Source organism: Camarhynchus parvulus, chromosome 11, assembly GCF_901933205.1.
Source record: "Camarhynchus parvulus chromosome 11, STF_HiC, whole genome shotgun sequence".
NCBI classification, from domain to species: domain Eukaryota; kingdom Metazoa; phylum Chordata; class Aves; order Passeriformes; family Thraupidae; genus Camarhynchus; species Camarhynchus parvulus.
In genome coordinates, this window is record NC_044581.1 from 3876799 (window position 1) to 3899515 (window position 22717).

The window sequence follows — 22717 nt, forward strand, 5'->3', positions numbered from 1 at the left end:
TTCTCTAAGCAGACTTTATATCTCAATATTGCCTCTATTATTATGATAATGTGTGCCAATATGACCATTTGGGTTTTGAGGGCCATTTAAAAAAAACATTAGTAACTCATAAAATATCACATTTAAAGTATTATCTTCCTCTAGCAATTAGAGAGAATGATTAATTCCCTGTATATTTTTGCAAAATTCCACATGCTCTGTTATAATAAATGCTATAAAGATTACACTGGGTTCAACATTATTCAGCATTTAACAATTAATTTACATAATGTAAATATTAATGTAGCCTTGAGCACTGTGGGACTGAGGAATTCTGAACACTGTGCATTTCATTACCTCTAAAATTGCAGCCAGTCACTTCCTGCAGGACACCTGGGAGATCCTTGGAGGGGCTCATATTGTGTGTTAAAGTAACAAAGTATAACATTGACTTTTCAAAACTCAGGATGTTCTTCTAGAACTACCTAAGAATCTCTTAATGATCCCTTTTCAAGAGATTTTTATTTTCATTGCTAAAGGATTTGGGGCTGCTCTTCATTGGAGCTCTCCCAAATGTGTTTTGGTTTATAAATCCCAAGGGTTTATGATTTTCTTCACAGGATAACATGATTGATAGGAAGAAACAATGATTTTGTTTTCCTTTTCCCCTCTATGCTGAGCCCTGATTTTCAGACACAAATAGGAAAGGTGATAATTTACACTCTACATACAAATCTACATACATACATATATAATCTGCATACAAAGGAGTCAATATTTTCTCACTGACAAATACACTCCAACCCCTAGTGAGGCCAGATTTCCCTCTCTGCTTTCTATCAGACCTACACACACCCAATGCACTTTTGTCAACCAACTCTGCTAACATCCCCAATGATAAATGAATTAGTTTCATCTACAAGAGGTAATTTTCAAGTTTTTAATCATTCTAAAACTTGATACTGATATTATTTGTCTGACTCTGGAAGGAACATTCAGAATTGGGAACACAAGCCATTTTACCTGACTATAATAAGCAATAAACATAAAATCTCAAGCACAGGGTGGAAATTTATGAATAAAGATGTGAATATACATCTACACACTCCAGGTACGTGATGAGCACATCCAAACATCATCATTCACCCTTTGAGGTGAACAGAAAATATCTCCATAGCAACTTGCAGTTGCCAACTGTGGCAGCCATTCTCAACCATGCACAAAAAATTAATTGGCAAGCAAGGATTTATGTTCTTGACAATTAAAGTCAAAAGTAGGAGTAACAACTGCTGTGTCCTGTGTCAGTGTTCTCCAAAACTGGTCTGAAAAATTCAAGTGATTTGTTTAAAAGTAAACATATGAAGACATAAGTGCTCAGCAAACGGAAGGAAAAATTAGGAATCCATACCTCAGAGCAGCTTTCATGGGACACAAGCCCAACAAAAGACACTGAATGCGTATTTACACGAGCAAGAATGTATTTCAAAAAGTGCCATCAACCAACACATAGAAATATGCATTTCCTGGCAGCTTATGGGCAATAAAGTTCTTACTGTGTCACAGAACACAAGGTCACAATTCACATCAAAGCTGAAACTATCAAAGCCACTTCAGAGATCCAAGATGCTCTCCTGAAAATATTTCTTACACATTTAAAGAAATAAAAAATCCCCAAATCAGTACCCTTTAAGAAATAAATTAAACAAAAATAAAGTTGCAAAATCCATCTTCTGGAGTTTGCAATTTAACACATGAGAAAACGCACAGCATATGTGATGCAGAAGAGGTCAGCAGTGCTGGAAGGCAAAATTATTTCAATTCCTGCCTTATCCCTGCTAAGCTTTGCCCTCGCAGCTCCGAGGCACTCTGAGACTGCTCCTCAACACGAGGCAAGGCAGGAGCAGGGCAGGGTCAGAGAGGTGAGGAAATGCTGCTCTGGAAGGTGAGAGGCACCCCAGATCTGCCACAGCCACAGGGAAAGAAAAGATTCTACACAGAGATCAGAGAGGAGCCATGGGACAAAGCGTGGGTGGGATGGAGCAAACACAGCCCCCACCAGAGCTCCCAGCAGCTTCTCATGGCCAGCAGCCCCTAAAAACATTTCAGGGTTTGTTTCTCCACACTTCTGGTGAGTGGACACAGTGGAGTGTTGATTTTTTTAGCTTTTTTTTTTTCTTTTCATTGCCCCAGGAAAACAAAAACAACCAAAGGAAAAAAAAAAAAAAAAAACCAACCAAAAAACCCCCAAGCAAATACAGGAAAAATAAGACATTTTTCCCAGTCTATTTTCAGTGGGGAAAAAAATTTCAGTTTCAATTTCTGACCAGGACTTTAATTTCTTGAAAGTATCTCCCCCTTTTCACTACAAAGCAAAGATGAAAGGTGTTAATTTTTTAGCTACTAGATAAAAGCAAATGCTGGATAATGGTGGACCAAGGCTGCAGGAGATCTGTAAATACAAATGTGGATGAAACTTAAATGGATCCGCAGAGTAAATCCTGCAGTTTGCAGGAAATCATTTAGAAATAAACTAGCTGGTTCTGGTTTTCGCAGAAATTTGACCTAAATTAGAATTTTGGGAGAGTGAGGAAGCATTTTCAGTGGTACATTCCCCTCAGCTCCCAGCTGCCCTGGGCCCTGCATCATAAGGAATAAAAGACAAAAGCCGGCAATTCATTTGCAAACCTTTAAAACAAAAAAAAGTGAGGAGAAAGGAGGATCCCCACCCCAAAAATCTTTGTGTCCCTTCGCTCCAAGCACTGCCAGCAGTGAGGAGACAGCCTGACACATCCCACCAGGACAGCTGTCAAGGAGAGCAGGGTTGAAGGACATCCCATGGCAATGCCACTTTGCTGCCAACACCGTGCAGCAGCCGCGTCCCTCTGCCTCTTGATCTCTGAAGTCCCCTCAGATCAGTCTGGGGAAAAAATGTGCTGCAGGGCAGGCTTGAGACTACAGAATAAACCCAAGAAGTATCTGTGAGAAAAACTACACAAAGTTTTACTGGAGCACAGGCCCTCAGCGCTTAGCATCAGGCCATTAAAATTCTTGGCAGCAGCTCCCAGTCCTGGCTTGCCAATGGCCCACTTTTCATGCAGCCTATTTTTGTTTAGGGAAAAAAACCTTCAGAACATCCTGAATATTAAACCTTTCTTCAAGCTATAATGATCAGGGAGATTAGCTCTGATCAGCAGTTTTAGGCCATATGTAAATTCAGTGTCCCTAGGCAGAGGAGCAAACCATGAAATCCCCTTCTTTTCTCCCTTTGGCTGCCAGGAACAAGGAGCTGCTCCACAGATCCTCATTAGTATTGGTCCACACCACCTATTTAGCATTCAACAGGTTGTAATTCCTGGGCCTGTGAGGGACTAGCCTGCAGCTAAGGTACACCAGATTGGCAAGAGAAAATCCACAGTAACAAAGAAACCTTTGCTTCTTTTGGTTTCTCTTAATTAACACTTTAAAAAAAATGTTTTAATTCCTTTGGCTGCTGCAGCCCAAGCAAATTTAGAAGTATTTAAGCAGCATCACCACTACCCATCCTCACAGCTTATGCAAAGGCTAAAAGCCATAAACTAAGGAAGATTTTTTTCCTCTACTCCAGCATACAATGTTTAAACCCCTCAGGGCACACCAAAGTAATAGAAGGATGTACCAGCCCTGAGTAAATATCACAACACTTTTTATGGAACAATCTATTTAATATAGAGCCACGGTGGGCATGAACAAACTCCCTGCTACAGCCTGGGCGGGAGAGCCTCTCTCCCTGGATGAGGGCTGAGAAAACAATCTCTGCCTTTATCAGGAGATTTGATTTTGTTTCATTTAGGAGAGAGACATCTCCATTCAGCAGCAAAAACACCCTGAACAAAGGTTCTTTGAGAAATGGTTTCCAAATTGTGGTGCCTGGCAGGAGGTGGCACAATCAGCAGCTGGGGTTGTGTCTGTGCTGGGGCTGCTCTGAGCACTGCATGGGCTCCTCTGCTCACTCTGCTTTGAAGAGAATGTTAATAATGCTGTAACTGCTGCTTTAATCTATAGAGTGAGCCAGGAAAACAGTCAGAATTTTGATGTCCTTCCCCTACACTTCCCAATTGGAGCAGCTACTTATAAAGGAACGGACAGACAAATTGTAATCTGCAAAGCAGGAAGAGGGGAAAAACAGAAGGCTTGCCTGCCTGCTTGCTTCCAAAAGGACTCTTCAGCTTGAAGGAAAAAAAAATTAAAAAAAAAAAAGAGAGAGGAAAGAAAAATGGAGTTAAAACTTTATTCAATAGCAATGAAGCCTGAAGCTGATAATTTCAGCTTTCTGGGATACAGCTGTAGCAATGAGAAAATAAGAGCCCAGAGGATGGATAAACTATATTATCTTAACTAGCAAAGGCAAGCCTTCAAAAAAATGAAAATTGGAAAAGAAAAGCTATACTATTAACTTCTTTTTTTCCCTGGCTAAGAAAATACGATCAAATTTTCAATTCTTTAGTTCTCTCCTGGTGTGCCTGGAGCACACACCAAGCCTGCTGAAAGTGTAACCTCCCCAGATGAAACCGCCAAATAAGCAAGATTACAACAAGCCCAAGAGGCACGTCTATCTTTTGGTCTTATAATTATTTTGAGTACTGTAGGGTTTTTTTTTCCTAACAGAAGCTATGATAGAGTTCAGCTTAAATTCAAGAAGGCAAAACTGTTTAAATTAAAAAAACCAAGAAGTTTGCAAAACAATGCTCGCCAGTGTGCCCAAACAGTAATGTCTGCAATTTCATGATCCATTACCCTGTCTGTTCAAACATGCTGATGTTTCTCCTGTGCCTCTGTTTTCCAGGGCCCTTCTCTCCCACAGCTGGGAACCCATCTCCTGTGGCAAATTTTGGCCAATCAGATTTGGGCACTGCTCATCCCATCTGCACAAAACGTTGACATAACAAGATCAGAAGTGGCCATGCTACGTTGGTTGCATTTATTGCTAACTTTGCTTGCTAAACCTGCATCTGCTTTGATAACCTTGGACAGCAGTGGTGGTAGGTAGTGCAAAATCCATTCACTCACAGCCACACCAGAGATATTTCAGTGTTTCAGGCCCCTCCATTAACAGAATTACATTATTTTAGTGTTATTTCTATTTTGTGTTTATATGATTATTCTTTCAGTGTCTGGCCACTATTTACCAGAAATTCTCAGAGCAGTTTTAGGGTATGATCTTTCTCTCCAACACAATTTATCTGAGCAATCCTTCAACTTGTTCATAGTTTTGCAGGATTTGTCAGACCAAAACCTCAAAGCACTTTTACTTTTCTGCTGGCCCTGGAATGACTGTGTCTCATGGAATGCAGATCCCAGATCCCAAGCACCCAGATCCCATTTTTCTGCCTTAAGACAATGAACTGCTGCTCTCTGTTAGTGGAAGAACCCAAAGCAAGTTCAGCTGAAATACATCACTCAGTTTACATTCATCCTGGCTTCATCCTCATAAACAGGAGGGGTAGGGATTTTTATGGGGCAGAGTTTTAAACTGAAGAAGGGCAGGTTTGGTGGGATAGTGGGAAGAAATTCTTCCCTGTGAGGGTGGGGAGACCATTGGCACAAGTTGGAGAAGCTGTGGCGGCCCCTGGATGCCTGGAAGTGTACAAGGCCAAGCTGGACAGGGCTTGGAGCAAACTGGGATAGTGGAAGATGTCACTGCACATGGCAGGGAATGGAATTTCATGATGTTTGATTAAAAAACTTCCCCAGGGATGGAATGGGATCAGCTTTAAGGCCTCCCAAACCATTCCATGATTCTGTGATTCCAGGGCTTGCCTCAACCCCAGCCCAATCCTGCAAAGTTTAAATTCCTCTGACTGTGGCACTTCCAAAGCCTGTGGGAGGAAGAACTTATTCTTGCATACAGGAGGAAACTCTATATTGTTTAATAGTTTGATTTGCTATTATGTGCTACTGCATAAGTTTTATTTTAATATCATGTAACTGCTGTGATTGCATTTTTATAATTGGTGCTCTGCCCCAGAGGAGAACTTTTTGAAGAGTAAAAAATGCTACCTAGGTGCTGACTCAGAGAATTTACAGAGTGCTTTGAGTAGCAGTACTTAAGCATGAAGCTTTCCAGCAAAGGTGCTGCAGGTGCTGAAGAATTCAAACTGCCAGATCAATGACGTTAATTAATGGTTCATGCAACAAAATGTAAAAGAAAATTAAGGTAGTGAATTAAATCCTGAAAGCAGAGTCCCATACAGAGTCGAGCTGAGATGCTGACAACCTTCTGGAATTTTGTATATTCTAAGGAATCCAGGCCTACATTAGGGCCATGCTCTGAACCAAAGAGCTGGGATGGTTTTTGCTGCCCTAAATAGGGATGGTTGCCAATTCCATCTCCAAAGCCTCAGATTTGTTGCACAGGAGCTTTAGCAATAGCGAGCCTGTATGAATTTCACTGACATTCCTACTGATTTCACAACATGCCAATCCCAGCTGACACAAGGAATTGTCATTTAAGAGAGATCTGTCACAGACATTCCCTTTAACTTCAGCATTTCAGATGCCTTCCAAACTTCTCAAATACGCCACAGGGTTGATGGCAAGAAATGACAGATAAAAAACTTTCAAATAACACCTCTTTAAAAATTTAAAGCTCCTTTAAAGAAAGATACTGTATTTATAACTGCTAATGGTAAAAGAGAATGACTGTTCAAGAGATTCCTTTTTAATCAAACATCATGAAATTCAGATTGTAAAAACATACTGAGACTGGCAATATTTTCAAAGCCCAAAGGTTGTCACTATAGATGAGAGACTTCTGCTTGGAGCAACAAATAACACATCTTCATCTGAGAGAAGGAAAAGGGTTTGATGAAATGAATGCGCAGAGTTGGGGGGGTTTGTTGCTTTTTTATTTATTTTTTAACTTTGGTTTTGGGTGCTTTTTGCCCCTGCCCAATTGGGGAAATAAATCTTTCTTACCTCTCTGTGAGATCAGCTAAACTCTGCCCTTTTAGAGCCTAAAGCAGCAAGGCCAAGAAATACAGTTTCCATGTGTGCTTAATAAAATTACACCCTCGAGTAGACTGGATAAAAATTCATAATATATTAATTGAGTGAGTAATCATATGGCCCCATGGACAAGACCTACAGTGTATTGCTAATTATTTCATTAATTAAAGTAGCTTTGTCTTGAGGTGTGTCTCTCAATTTCAAAACCACGTTAAAAATAAATTTCCCTGCCAAGTTTCCTGACAATGCTTTTGATGATTAAAAGGAAATGATATTAAAAGTAGACTGTGCTCTTTACCTTTATAATGGAAATCATATTTTCTTTTTCTCTCAGAGATTCCACAGAGGAAATGGAAACATTTTCCATTTTTCCATCTCCTTTTTTGGAGGTGTTATATGTGCTGCCATAAGGTTTGCATGGCAAATAATGCTATTTTATACAAAATCACATTTTTTATAATATTCCTGTCTCTTAAAACATTTATTAAATCCTTCTAGTACTCTTAAGATCATGTTTTGCCACACTAATTTTAGAATAGAACATTCACACTGTTAAAACACAGATCTGAAGCTGGGACAGAGCTGTCCAAGAAAACATCCACTATTGTCACCAACATAATTCTCAGCACACAGTAATTTCCATTTTCAAACTACAAGTGGGTTTAAGTAAAATAAGTAAACATTGAGGAAAAATCAGTTACAATTCTTTATCCAAGTTATTTTGTCCTTTTACTTCGGAATCAAAATATTTTTACCTTCATAACTTTGCCTTGTACAATTGAAACATGGACCTGATGTCGTATATCTTCCATCAAAAAATATTCACTATATTTTCCTGGTCTGTGCTTAAATCACAGCAATGATGAGCTACATTTGTGTTCCCAAAAATCACTATCTTGAATATGTATCTGTTAATATTTTCTTCAAACCACATTTAAAAGACATTTCTGCTGGAGTTTCCAACATGCACCAGCAGAAGATGGATTGAAAGCAAGAGCTGTGAGATCTCACCTTCAACCTGTCTATCACATTCCCCAAGTGTGAATCGAGCTCAGCATCAGCTGACAGCACCTTTCCCCCTTTCCCTCCACAAGAAAGCCAATAATAAACTTTTCAACATTTCCAGAAAGTTCTTCAGGTACAAATGTGTCATTTTATAAAAGCCTCTCCTGCTTACTTTCAAGCATGTTAGTGGTGCTCTCCAGGAGATCTTGACATCTAAAAATAAATGTAATTTCCCACCTATTTTTGGTGAACAGCCATGGAAAAGTGCTATAGAGAAATAGTGCAACTGTGTGTGGAAATGAATAGTGGTGAGCAAAGGGGACATCTTCTGTATTTAACAGATGTGATCTGAATGAAGTCAGAGTGCCTTTTTCTAGAAGTTGTGCTCAGTATCTGAAAGCCAAGTGAACTATTTTGGATATTTCTATAAAATAGCACAAACCTCTCATACTGCAAAAATAGATCACTGTGGGGTCATTCTCACTAAGGTTTCCTTTCCTATTGCAATTGCTTTCACTCTTCCAAGGGTAGTGTGCAACTCCTTTTTGACTTCATGGGATTACAGAGCGCAATTTAAACTCCTAATATTTAGTGGTGGGGAAGGAAGAAGAACTGTGAGGGCACGAAATAAAGGGAGAAATGAGAAAAAAATAAATAAAAAATGTGAACCTAGAGTTTAAAAATAAAAAAAAAAGCAAAAAAAATTAAGGCACTCTCTATCTGATCATAACTTTCAGTTAAAATTGAAATTAATCAGGTTAACCAGTAAGAGAATAAATAATCCTGCCATTGTGCAGTGCTGAGTTTTCCATTCACCTCTCCCCCACAATAAAAGTAGGATGGATGTGTCTATTGGCAATGCACACAGAGGCAAACCCTGCCTGCACTGACAATTTATTGGTTTTTTTTGCTTCGGCAGTGGCAGCAGTGGCCAGAGCACAGCCCTGCAGTCAGAGGGGACCCTGTCCCAGTCACCACCCCTGGTGACACCAGCCAGGGATTTACACCCAGCTCAGTGTGAGCACAGGGTGGGTGGGATGGGGCTTCAACTGCAGCACCCCTGCCACCAGCCTGGAACCATACCATCCATTTGTGGCACATCATTGCAGCTTCTGGGGATTTATCACCCTTTTCAGGAGCTTTTAAAGGATCTGGATGAAATATGGTGGAGTGGCTGCTGCCAGGCCCCTGACTCCTGCAGGGCTGCTGGCCTGCAGAGGGGATGGCAAGGCAATATCCACAAAGGGTGATTTAGAAGTGTATAAACACAAACTGAGGCTTTCTACCACTAATAAAGCCTGCCCAGAGGGCTGCAGCATGCTCCCTCCCTGCAGGCTGCCAAACAGCCATGAGTTTTCTCAGAGAATGCTTTCCTGGGACTGCAGGATCTTTCAATTTATTGATTACATGGATGAGTTTATCTCATGTGTCCAAAGTGCTTGGAGCTTTAAAGCTCATCCCTGTCTCTTCTGAGAGAACAGAAGGAGATGCACAAAACAGGTGCAAAAGCCCAGGTGCAAAAGCCACGGGTAAGTAAATTAGTACATAAATTTCCTTTTGCAAACAATTACATCCCGAATTGCACAAATTCATTTGAGCCCTTGTGTTCCAGTACCCAGCAAGGACTCCAGCATTTTTTTTAAAATTCATTTGTTCTTTAATTAAGAAACATACTCATTTTCATTTCATGAGCCTGGGCTATAATGCAAAAGGAGCCCAAACTCCAATGATCACTGCTCTGTGCAGGGAGGTGTGAGCACTTCACTCCATGAATTGTCCAAGGCACAGAGACCATGATGCTTTTACAGCCTTAAACATCAGGCATTAATGCTGATCTGGCCATAAGCATGAATTTTGGTATAACTTGTATGTAACTATGGAAAAAAAAGAAGAAAGCTCATTTTAGCAGGAGGGGCATTGAGCACACACAGCACTTGTGCAGAAAGACAAAGGGGATTTTCTGTCTGGGACTGAAGAAGGTGACTCATTTCCAGCCCTCCCACACAGTTCAGTAATTCTACCTGTGCACCTGAGCTGGTCTGGAGCCTTTCCTGGGTTTAACCTCATTCTGCTGGAAATCAGGACTAATTGAACCCTGGAGCCTCCTGCTCCCAGACACTCCCATCCCAGACGCAGCCTGAGGGAACTGCTAATTGCTACACATGAGATTATTTGAATTTCCTCCAAATGCACTGGTTTAACCACACTTGCATACCTGAGAACCTGTTAATTACTTGCTTTAATGGGTTATTCCTTTCCATTTCCAGCAGGCAGATTACAGTGGATGTACAGCTTTGTCTACCAGAATACAACAAATTATTAGTAAATGCAAATCTTTTCTTTCCATCATGCACCTACACAGTAACTAAAATATACCAGAATCCATAATAAAAGATCAGATATTTGTGTCTATCTATGCTCATCTCTCTGCAATATATGCACATCATACATATTAAAAAAATAGATATCTCTATACATACACACAATAACCATATTCATATACAGATGTATTTTATTCCACACAGATCTGTGAAAAATTTCCTACTGGGATATACAAAGCAGCTGTGCATAATTAGCCTGGCTGCTGCTTGGCTTCTGCTTGGAAATTTAAATATTGACATTACAGATGTTTCTACCTAGTTCACATCCCTTACATTTACAGGCCGGATTACAAAGGGGTTTGAGGCAGCGAGTGGAGTTTTGCTGAAATGCAGATGATTAATCCCAAGAAAGGATGGCTGAAAGTTTGCCATCAGCAAGATTTCAAGTTTGCCCAAGACTGAACATATCTGGAAGAAAAGGAACTTGGAAGCTGCTCTGCTGAGTTATACCCAAAGCTGAGCATTCCATCTCTAGTAGGAAGGACTGGGGAAAAGCTGTGAAACAGGCTGGTTTAACAAATAAATATTTATTCTTTAGCTTCCTTTGAGTCAGAGGCTTCCTCATCCACAGTTTCATTCCAATTTATTATTTTGTTTTCCAAAAGAGCTCATAGCAGTAAGTTTCATTATTAAATATGTAACGTTTGACATTTCAAATCTCCTCTAAATCGGAGTATTGCTGCAAGTGGCAGTGCTAGGAATCAAAAAACTTCAGGTTCAAACTTCAATTTTGATATAGTTTTGAGGTGAATTTTCTGAGATATTTCTGTTTGCAAGTCAGATCTATAGATACTTCTAAGCTTATACTGCAAAAATCCAACACAATAAAATATCAACAAATAAACATTTATGCACAACAGTGAACTTCTGTGACAAAAAGACTCAAGTGTCACCCTAACCCTGGTGCAGGCAGAATGAGAAGACTGGAAAACTCCAGATTCTACTTCTATCTAAATAAAAAGATATTATATCCTTTACTATCCTTTTCTAATGGTTCTTTGTGACTTTTAAAAAATATATATTTTTTTTCTTCAAGATAACTTGTAAAAACACCCTTTGATTTCCCTCTGTCCCCTGGGATTTATAGGTCAATGAAAGAAGAAGACTTTGAGACTTCACCCAATTCAATGCAATTTGATTAAATTTACAGCTTTGGCAATTTTCTTCTGCCACAGGCCAGCAAGGATTGCAGGGCACAAATAAAGAGAGTCTGGAAAACAGCACCAGAATATTTGAAATGTATCAAAACTGGCAGCAGGTGTGTAAAAGTCAATGATGCCAAATTTATTTTTGCCACTTTGTTAGGCCAGCTGGCCTTTCATTTCCCTTTCATGGACTCTTTTGACTCGACCTATTGTATACAATCCCATTTTTATTAAACTGTGTATTAACTTTTTGTTAGGTTACGTATTAAAAAACAAAAAGCAAACAAAAAAAAATGAACCTGGCAGGTTGTTCTAAATAAAAAGGCACAATCTCAGCACCAGTTTTCATTTACCTGAACCACTGCACTACTTTCCAGAGCTACCAATGATACTCAGCCCCTTCCTCATGCTTTATCCAGCTCTACAAATTACTATTTCATGATACTGCAGAACCCTCTAGGCTATTCTTCTTAATTCCTTCTGTTTCCTCTCTAAATGTCTCCAAGTGTCCCTTTATTTCCAGCAATTATTTATAGACATCTGTCAGTCCAGGCTCCTCGGCTGGGATGCAATGGATCCAGGCTATTGTGCAGCACAGAAAACAAGTTACTTTCTTTAAATGCAATTCTCAAGCAATTTTGCTAAACTGCTGCAGTTAAGATTTTACCCCACTGGGTTTGCAGCATATTGTTGTAAGTCACATCATGTCAGATGTGTTTAAAATAATTTCTGTCAAGTGCCTCCAGCAAGAGAAATGAGGTGGCTGCCAAGTTCATTGAACCCTCCTCCACTTTCCAACCTCTGAAAGTGAGATGTCCAAAGGTTTCTGCCTGCCTGTGGAATCCATGGGATTGGGGCCACCCTCATTAATGTGCTCAGGTGAGGCTGCTGCAAGACACAGCTCCTCAACCCTTGAGCTGGCAGCTGGAAAAATCAGAGATCTACAGGAAATGAACTGGGTCATAACTCAGAAAACAAAAACATGAGAAATCAGCAGTGCAGCGAGCACAAAACCCATTACAGTCAGCCCAAAGATTGCCATCAGTGTCACTGAGCCAGGCTCTGCCATTATTTTCCTGGTACATAGATGCTGACTGCAACCTCATCCAGGAATGGGAGCTGGTATAAATAAAAAAACAACAAATCAAACTGGTTCTCCTGTCTTCAAACAGTTTCTACTGGTCTTGCAATTTATTTATTTATGATAAAAAGCCTTCAAGTTTGCAGTACCTCCAGGAAAAGGCCTAATAGAAATCTCAGCACATCTGTGGTCACTTTAAGCACACATTTGAGTGTACTTTGTTAGGATTTAACTCTGGGCTATTTTCAGAACCATAACAATTTTCCCTGAAAAGAGCTAATTTACTGTAACTAACTATATTATTAAATTTCCCTAGGAATGATATATCAAGAAATAAATCTGTAGCAATATCACCTAGCAGTCACATATTTTTATCATTAATTATAAGGTCTGGCAAGCCCTAGCTGGAAATTCAGATGAATACTGATTGTAATGTAGTTTGTACTCTCAGTAATTATAGGCAGGTACTTGCCTCTCCAGGAGTGTGATGGCACATAAATTGTAGGTGTCCAAATAACCAGTGGTGTTTACTGTGAATTTAAAAATCACACACACAAAAATGTGAATGGCCTTAGTGACATAAAAAAAATCTATATAAACACCATCCAAGCCATCCTCACTGGGACTGTGCTCAAAGGGCTCTTAAATTATTCACAGACAGATTAAATAAATACAAAAATCACACACTGTTTCCATGTTTTCTTGAGTTTTGGTGGATTTACATCTATATCAGATAGAAGAGAAGAGCCTTAAAAGGGGCTTGGCACAACTTTTCACTGTAATTTCTGTGTTTCTGTAATTTCTGAGCAATAGAAGCAACACTGTAGCTTTAAGAGAGAAACACATTAATTTAAAAAAAAAAGATAGTTTAGAGTTTTAAAGTTTAAAATATAGAAAAATTAAAGTAGTTACAAAGATAAACAAGAAGTTTAAAATTCATACTGTAAGTTTGTGTATCATAACATAATTATCTAAGAAAGCTTACACTATAACATGAGTCCATAAAATGAAATATTTAAGTATTGGATCAAAAATATAAATATCCTTATTAACAGAATTTTTTTAGTCAATATATCCTTAAAAGGTCTTTTAACTAAGGGTCTTGTGGCCTTCTGAACCATGCTGTGAAGATGTGAGCTGAAGTCACCCTTCCTACCTATACAGAACAAAAATAAACTGCATCACCGAAAATCTCAGAGATTCCATCTCTAACTCATTCAAAATTCCTTCAAAATCCCCATCCAAAGCCTTCCTTTTGCAGCTTCAGCAATGAAATACAGCACAATTGCAATCCAAAGGGAAGGACTCAGGAATTCCACTTGCCAACACATTAGGATTCTTCTCAAGCTGTGCAGTGCAACCTTTGATTTGGAACAGCACAGCAGCTGGGGGAACCCATCCAGCCCAGAATATTCTCTGATAACCTCTGTGATAAAATAGCAGAGCTGATGAATAATTTGAAGATATGTACCAGAAGTTGGGAAGAACTATGGAAAACAAGACCAGGAAATCGTGGCTGAGTGGGTGCCATCTGCACAGAGAGCTGTGACTGATTCCAGCCTACCCTGATTCCACAGGTTCCATTGTGCGCAAAATAATTTTGCAAGCATTGGTGCTCTTGACACCAGGCAAATGAGGTTATGAAGTTTAATGTGATGAATTCCTGCAGGGTAAGGGAGGGAGGGTAAGGGAAGGAAAGTTGAGAAAAATTATTCAAACTTTGGCCAACAGGAAAGACAATCAAAATGCTAAATGATACCTGAGTCAGTACCAAGCGGCAATAGGAGAAAATGGATGAAACTATTACAGAAGAATTCACTGGAAGGTGGGCTGAGAAACATCTCTATTGAATCAGAAGTGTAAACTTCAATATAAGGAGTGGGGAAAAAAGGAAAACAAGGAGAGTTTATGGATAATAAAAATAGAGAATTGCCAGTTAAAAAATGTACTAGAGACATACAAAAGAAAAGAGTGTTCCGCTGGCAGCCATATTCTCAAATATGAAACATTTCTTGTTTGGCTGAAAAGATCATCAATATCTTCATTACATGCTTGTCACAAGTGAGGTAAATAAACATTTACCTCAAAAATTTAACTTGTTGAAGGAGCAGCTTGTAATGCATTTCATACCCACAGGTTTTTAGATATTAAGAATTCTATGTGAAAATGCAAAATGGACCAGAAAGCTCACATAACATAAGGGAAGAATTTAACTTGGATGGTTATACCCACATTAAAACTTGGAACAATATCTTTCTCTTGTAGAATTTCCTCATCAGACAAAATCAACAGGAAATTTAATCAGAACATTTTCCTTACTAACTTTAATTATCAATGTGTTTTTGTTTTGTTGCAATGGTTGTGTCTGCATTTACAACATCTATTTATCAGAATTGTTCAGTATTTCAATCTCCCCTACAACATTAGTTTATTCATAATGTGCTTTCCATTTATTTGTGTTATCTACCAGACTCATGCTACATAAACAAATAAAAACAACCCTTCCAGTAACTAAACTCACAAGAAAAAAATGTGAAATTCCCACTCTGCACAGAAATTGCTCATGGTATTTGGTTTGAATCTTAATCATATCCTTGTGGTTGTCTTCATTGATTCCAGAGATGAAGAAAAAACGTGAACCTAAATCAAAGCTCCTATTTCCAACTAATTTCTGGGTATTTTCCTTTTACGTCAATTTTTTTTACTGCAGAGACTTGTTTTTAAAAAAATCATTACCTGTTGTCCAAAAGTTGTACTGCTCCCACTTCTTTTTGTGGAGAAAGAATCCAGTGAGCCACAAAATCAGCAAGAAAACTTGTACAGAGTGATAATAATGCATTTATCAACAGAGCATTTGTTCAAGCTCTGTCGTATGCACATTCTCTGGAAAAATCCCTCCGCCCAGGATTTTTCTCCTGGGAAGCTGAGGAGCCGCAGAGAAAAAGGAAAACAATTCTTATCTCATTTGCTTCTCCTGTGTTGTGCTTACATGTGGAATGTGTTTGGAGATTGTTTACCCGCAGGTATCGTTTCATTGGATTCTGCTGTGAGTTGTTTTCACTCTTTGGCCAATCAGAACCAAGCTGTGTTGGGACTCTGGAAAGAGTCACGAGTTTTCATTATTATCTTTTTAGCCTTCTGTAAGTATCCTTTCTGTATTCTTTAGTATAGTATAGTATTTCTTAACATAATACAATATCATAAAATAACAAATTAACCTTCTGAAAACATGGAGTCAGACTGATCATTCCTCCCTGCCACGGAGATCCCTGCAAGTACAACATTTTCTTCAGCTGTGGGTGGCTGGGACTCACCTGTGGCAGATCCCTCCATGACGTGCCCAATGTAGGGGCCCTCCTTGAACATGGGCCTGTTGTCGTTCTGGTCGATGACCAAGACGTCCAAGCGCACCGGCCCGTCCAAGGTCTTCCCGTTCATATCCACCACCTCCACCTTCAGCTGTGGGAGCAGAAAAAGGAATCAAGTCATGAGGTCACTGTCGCAGTGAGAAGAGATTAGAAAAAAAGAGTTCTGGTGAGTGTTGGTGTGGCCAGACCCTGCCAAAGACACCACTTGCAGCCCTTTCTTTTAGACCAGGCCCAGAGCAGATTTCTCCTCGAAGCAAAAGAAGGGACAGATGTACATTCAAAATGAGATACCCCCTGGCAGCTTGAAGATGCCATATTGCCCAAAGAGTTAAAAAGCTTTAAAAAACACCAAAGCTTTAAAAAAAACCCAAAAAACAAGACCCCTTGCAAATTTGATCCAACTCATGTGAAGATTTGGTCAGAATTTGTTTCTTTGCTTTTATCAAGCACACCTCCAGTGAACACACATAGAATTACCATGGTACATTGTAGAGTTGATATTAATGCTCATCCAAAAGCCTTTTTAAAAACAAACAGAAAACAAAACCATGAAAAACAAACAAACAAAAAAGCAGGAATGCTGTAGACATTTAGATATTTTTTTCAATTATAATGGCATGAAATGTTTGTTAGGCCATTTTCAGATTTCACTGGGTCTTCTAATCAAGCGTGGAAGAATGAAAGAGCATCTTCAGTCACAATCAGGTGGGTATATTCACAAGCTGAAGATTTGTTTGGACTTTCTTTACTTTCAAAAACTGGAGAGAAAGATCCTATTGTACATCAATGCCCCAAACCACGTGCAGTGGAAGGTCCCAATGAGTCACCAGGGCAAACCACGCCAAAACTTCTTAAACAACAGAGAAATCAATTTAGATTGCAACTGTGTGCTATATCTGCAGTTCTCTCCCCTCACAAGAAATCAATAAAATACAGCAATAAACATGTCTGAGACACCACTATCATTCTCACCTGCCCTCCCCATCCCCAGACTCTAATGGAGTTAAGCCAGCCAGAAAATGAACCTGAGCTCAGATGTTAATATCACTCTCTCCCAGTCTTTCCCTGAGAAAATGGAGCCAGCAGGGGCTGGAAGTCTCTGAGCATTTTGTTTATACTGTTAATTTATTCTTCATTGCCCTGTCTTATACCTGTAAGTTATAAATAACTTAGTGATAAATCCTGCTGGGAAAGAAATAGGTCAGAATCCTAATTCCTTATTAAAATGGATGGCTTATTATCACCTTTCTCTGTTTTCTGTTATGCTTATAAATACCTTCCACTTTTTTAATTCAATGTGTTGGGTGTGAGTAGGAGTATTTGTTATGAGTGAGACACCTACTCACAGGCACTGTTTGTAAATAGTGTCACAGTCCATTTTAACATCTACTCACTGCTTAGCCTCACTTGTCTGGGAATTGCTCTTGCAAACCTTTCCCAAGCCTTATTTTTTATTATATGGATTAACAGCCTAAAGGCAGACAAATATTCTGGTTGGAATGATTCCAGTAGCTTTGGCACAGCTGAAGATTTCTTTCTGCGAGCACCTCCCCTTCAGCTTTTGGGTTTATTCAGCTCTGAGCTCCAAAGCCAATGCAGGAATCTTTGCCATGGGATGTGATGGAACTGGGAAAGGAAAAGTGATTCCATTCCTGAACTACATTAAAGTCAGATACAGTTTTAGCTACAGCTGGAAACTGCTGAAAAAATAAATAATAATTTAGCTTGGAAAGGACATTTAAAATTCATCTATTTCCAGCCCCTGCCACGGACAGGGAAACCTTTCTTTCACTGGAGCAGGTTGCTCCAAGTCCCATTCCAACCTGGCCTTGAAGGTTTTCCAGTGATGGAACATCCACCTCATCTCTGGGCAAACCACGTCAGTATTTTACCATCCTTATTGTAATTTCCCTCTCCCTGTATGTAGTTCAAATCTCTTCTCTTTTTGTTCAAAACCATTTCTCTTTGTCCTATCAAACAAGCCCTGCTAAATGTTTATCCCCAGCCTTCCTGTAATCCCCTGAAAGGGGCTCTAAGGTTTTCCTGAGGCCTTTTCTCCTCTTTATATGCAAACCACAAAGGATAATCAAGGCTTTAGGTGAAATTTTACACCTCACAGCACAGAACTCCATGATCAGATTTGGGGCTGAGCACCCCAGCTCTCTGAGCTTGTCCTTACAGGAGAAGTGTTCCAGCCCTCTGCTCATTTTTGTGGCTTCCTCTGGACCCACAAATCCACATCATCCCTCTGCTGAAGACTCCAGAGCTGGACACTTTATCACAGTAAAACTGACTCATCAAAACCATGTTAATTGCTTTGGGAAGTGAAAGAATAGCAATATTTCCCTGTGAAATTCCAGGAAATTAATTTTCAAATTCAAGATAATTTGCTCCTAATCTATCTCTCAGTATCAAGTGACTGTGCTGTTCATTGGAAAGAACAAAGACTTTGCTAAATTTAAAAAAACTGCTTCAGCTGCTTTATCGGAATTGTAAGTCATTTAAAACAAAGGCTGATCTAACACTAGTTTTTGAGGCTTTTTCTCAGACTTGCACAGATTAAAGAAAAGAATAGGAGATTCTTATTAATGACTGAAAAAGATTTACTTTATCTTTGCCAAGTCCACTGCATCTGAGACCAGCTGTCCAAAAAATTTGGCATGACAGGTCTGCAGGAACAGTTACATGATATCTTCTTCATTTTATTAAGATTGTCGAGGACTTTATTTTATTAATCTTTGTACAATAATTTTCAAGCCTGTCCTAATCACTGAGTTAACTCACCAGCTGCTTTTAAACCCATTCTACAATTTTTTCAAAATGAAAACCTCCAGCACTGAAGTTATGGCCATCATTCTTTATATGACCAGTTTGTGAAAGAAGATGTCTGATATTTTATGTAGCTTCCCCATGAAAAAAACTAACAAAACCACCCCAAATTAAAACAAAACCAAAAAATCCATAAAATCTGCTCACAAAATAACAGCAGAAGTATATTGTTATTTCCAAAAACCCAACACATGCAAGTGAGAAAAGCATTCAAGTAAAAGACAATATTGGCACTTTGCACAGGCTGTAAATAAAACCAGGTGGGAAATGAGATTGTCCCAACTAACAGAACTGTGAGATTTCAGTCTTTCAATGCAGAAGGCAAGAAAGCATCTCTGGTTTTAATGTAAAACTTGACTGATGTAGGAAAGATACTGAATTAATTCTTTTGATAACAAGAAATTGTAATGGCACATTCAGAAAGGGTTTAAGTTTCTACCTGACTATAACAATGCAGCTCCAAGGACATGTGCTAGGCATAAAGACAGATTTGAACAAATTGAGAGAAAAAAACCTAACCTGCAGAGTTCTGCAGCTGTTTATTTTGTGAACAATTGATGCTTTCCCACTTAAAATTATGGAATTATGTTCATGGGGGTGGAAAGGAGATGGTCCTTTCCAACCCAAACATGACTCGATGATGATGATGATGAAGTCATGCTCATCATAATCTAAGCTGTGATTTTCAGCAGCTCTTGAGGCCAAATCCCAATTTCATTTTTGACACAAGTGTACATGCAAGCCACAAAGGATAATCAAGGCTTTGGGAGAAACTTTACACCTCACAGCACAAAACTCCATGATCAGATGCAAAGCAGACTTCGGCTGGTGCCCCAGCATGGCTCAGAAACCCTGATCATTTGATCACTGATCAAATTAGGCACAGCAATGGAACAGGGAAAAGCATAAACCCCCAAACTGAAGGCAGGATAAAATCTATTCTTATCTGGCAAACTCCTACTGAACCCTCTCCCTTCTGAAAATGGATTATTTCAAGGCTTCCCATCCAATTTCCCTCAGCATATGCAAAGCAAGGATCTTTCATCACCCCAAACATAATGATCTCATCAGAAGTTAAGCTTATTCAAAGTTGCTCGTTTTAAGCTTTCTGCTTTATTTTAAACAGTCTTGAATCCTTTCTACTCTGCAGTCAGCAATAACATTTACATGAAAAGATAACCAGTCTCGTTCTTACCATTACTTCAAGTAATTTCAAAGGTTTCTCTTCACAGAAGGGTTGTTTTCATTCATTTATTGCTTTTGGTGAAATGATTCTGGAGAGCCACCTTCCTTCTCTGCATATAAATGTCTATTTTCACTTTGCAGCCAGCCAGCCAATGGCCCACATAAAATTATATCATAAATTTGGAGATTTTTATAAGTAAATCTAGAATACCTTTTAGTGCTTAATTATCTTCAAAGCCTAAGACAGGTTATTTAGTCATTACCTGCCATCTAATTTTAATTTCCAATTTGTTGCCCACAGGAATGTTTCTCGTGGAGGTTTTCCATTTGTTTCCACAGATGGTTTTTCTACTTGTTCCTCACCCCCAGCTTCACAGGAGCACTGCACCATCCAAAATACTGCAACACCAGCACCTGCCCCACCTCAGCGATTCTAATCACTGCTGATTTATTTATTGATCAGATTAATTATTGAGAATACTTTTTAGGTTTATTTATCATCAGTTTTTAAGTGTGGATTGCGAGTAAGGAAAGGCAATGGGCTTATGGATCTTTCATTCAGGCAATTTCCTGGTAAGAAAAGAAAATTTGGCCACTTCTAGGTCATAAAATGTAGTAAAGAATTCTTTTTATAGTGTAAGGTTGTAGTAAAAATTTTATGCAATTACCTAACAAACACAACTCAGAGAAGACAATAGTGCAGACAAAGAGAAACTAATTACAAGTAAATTTTCCTGATTTAAGAGTATGAATAAAACATGAGCTAATAGTTATATTGCTCCATAAGAGATGGAGGGAGAGGGTACCAAACTAAAATAAACAGTTTTTCAGAGGAAAACATAATTCTATCAACCACCACAGCAAACCTGTACAGATGATGACAAACCCAGCACCATTACCTGCAATTAGAGAATTTCACCTGCACTCAGAGCCAGAGCCAAAGTGAAAATGGATTAATTAGCCATGCAAGTGCTCCAGCAGTGTCTTCCACAGGCTTTATCTTGCTACTGCATCCATCTCAAAAATTAATTATTACACAGTTCCTATTTTCTTAGCACAACTATCTCTTAACTGTGTGCATTAATTAAACTAAATTTTTAAAAAGCCCAAGACTTCTATCTGTCCAAAGTGACAAGGAGTGAATTCTTCAGCAAGAGTCGCTTCATCTTTGATCACTTCAGATGCAAAGGTTTGTAAATGCATTTATAGAAATTTTAAGGAAAGAGAGAGGAATTTAATATTATAAACAGTAAAATATGTGCTTTTATCTCTGGCTTTTAAGGCAGTGGGCTTAATATTTTAATAATTAGTCACATCAGTGGACTGAAAGGTCAGGGTCTACATCATATTTTCATTTGTGAAGCATAACATAGCAAGTTCTGCCAAGTTTATACACTTTTGACTAAAAAGAACCTTTTGCCTTTCCAAAGCTCAAGTTGCATCTGAAGCTGTCACCAAGGGGGTTTATCTGCATGTGACTGTCAAATCAACATTCCCAGTTATTTCAACTGTTTTTTCTTTAAACAAAACCAGCCCAAGTCAGAAAACTCTTAGAGCCTTAATTAAATTGAATTAAATAACAGCTTCCTGCACATTTTCCACATGATTTTTGTGCACTAAATCTCTCTATTGTTCACCTTTTCCTTTGTAGGGCGAAGCACAAGAACATTTTCTTGGCCATTTTTCAATCAGCACAGGCCAGTTCCAAAAGCTCCTGGTACCTGCAGCTCCTGTTGCCTTGAGATAAGATCAGAAACTCTTTTTCCACTGGAAAACCTGGCACTGGCAATCCAGGAAAGCCACAATATTCCTAGAAAATGCCATCACTGGAATGTGTTCCTTGCTGAAAAATGAAGCTACAATGCCATGCATTTAATACTTTTTGGTTTTAATGTATTAAATTGCTCCATAGCTGGAAACCAAGCAATTATGAATTCATTATCTAATTGAATGTATACACTGTGCCACCATTAGTGTCACAGGAAATGCATTTTCTTCCCCAGCTGTGTCTCTGAATCACAACATTGTTTAAAAAAGTGTTGTTTTCTGTACAGCTTAAAGCCTGGAAAGTTTTCTCTGTTCTAAGTATAAAATGGCCCCTTTTCCTTAAAAAAAAATCACAGAGGAAGAATACAAAAACCCCAAAATTGTAGAGAATGATGGTATAAACTGCAGAAAAAATACATTAATTACATACTCATAAAAATCTTGTACCAAAATGAACTCTGCCTTTTCTTCGCACTAAACCCAATTCCAAAAATTATTTTGATGCTTTTGTCTTATTAAAATATAAAATAAACAGTTTGGGATTTTATAGCAGATTTTTGCATGTCAGCTGAAAAAATAAACCCACAAAATGGATAAATTAATCTCATAGTTTTTACCACCTATTCCTGAGGTTGGTTTTAAGTTATAAGAACATAGGGGTCAGCAGTAATTGGTATTTTCAGGGGTTTTTCAAGTCAGTTTGGAGAAGACAAGATTTACTTGTGAGTTCTAGTGACTGTTAATTTAAGATTTCTCATTTTTAACATTTAAATATTTGTAATAAACAATTCTTTGCAAATATTCCTTTTGATAATCACAGAACACTTAAAATTTATATAATAGCAGGCACGAGTGACCAGCAGCTTTCCAAAGCTGTCCATATTTTGCCCCAGATGTGTCCCTGTGAACTCCAGTCCCCCTGAGAAATGTCACTTTCTAGGACACAAGCTGCATGAGAGAAAGCAGGGTTTAATGGCATGCAAAAAGTCACAG

General features: G+C 38.8%; 1 protein-coding gene across 2 annotated transcripts in view; it reads right to left on the reverse strand.

Moving 5' to 3' along the window:
* Positions 1-22717, reverse strand: part of CDH13 (cadherin 13) — a 440631-nt gene that overhangs the window by 169069 nt on the left and 248845 nt on the right. For both annotated transcript variants that reach the window (XM_030955918.1, XM_030955917.1), the window contains exon 6: positions 15890-16034. In XM_030955918.1, coding sequence (XP_030811778.1) covers positions 15890-16034 — 145 coding nt within the window. The remainder of the gene's footprint in view (positions 1-15889; positions 16035-22717) is intronic.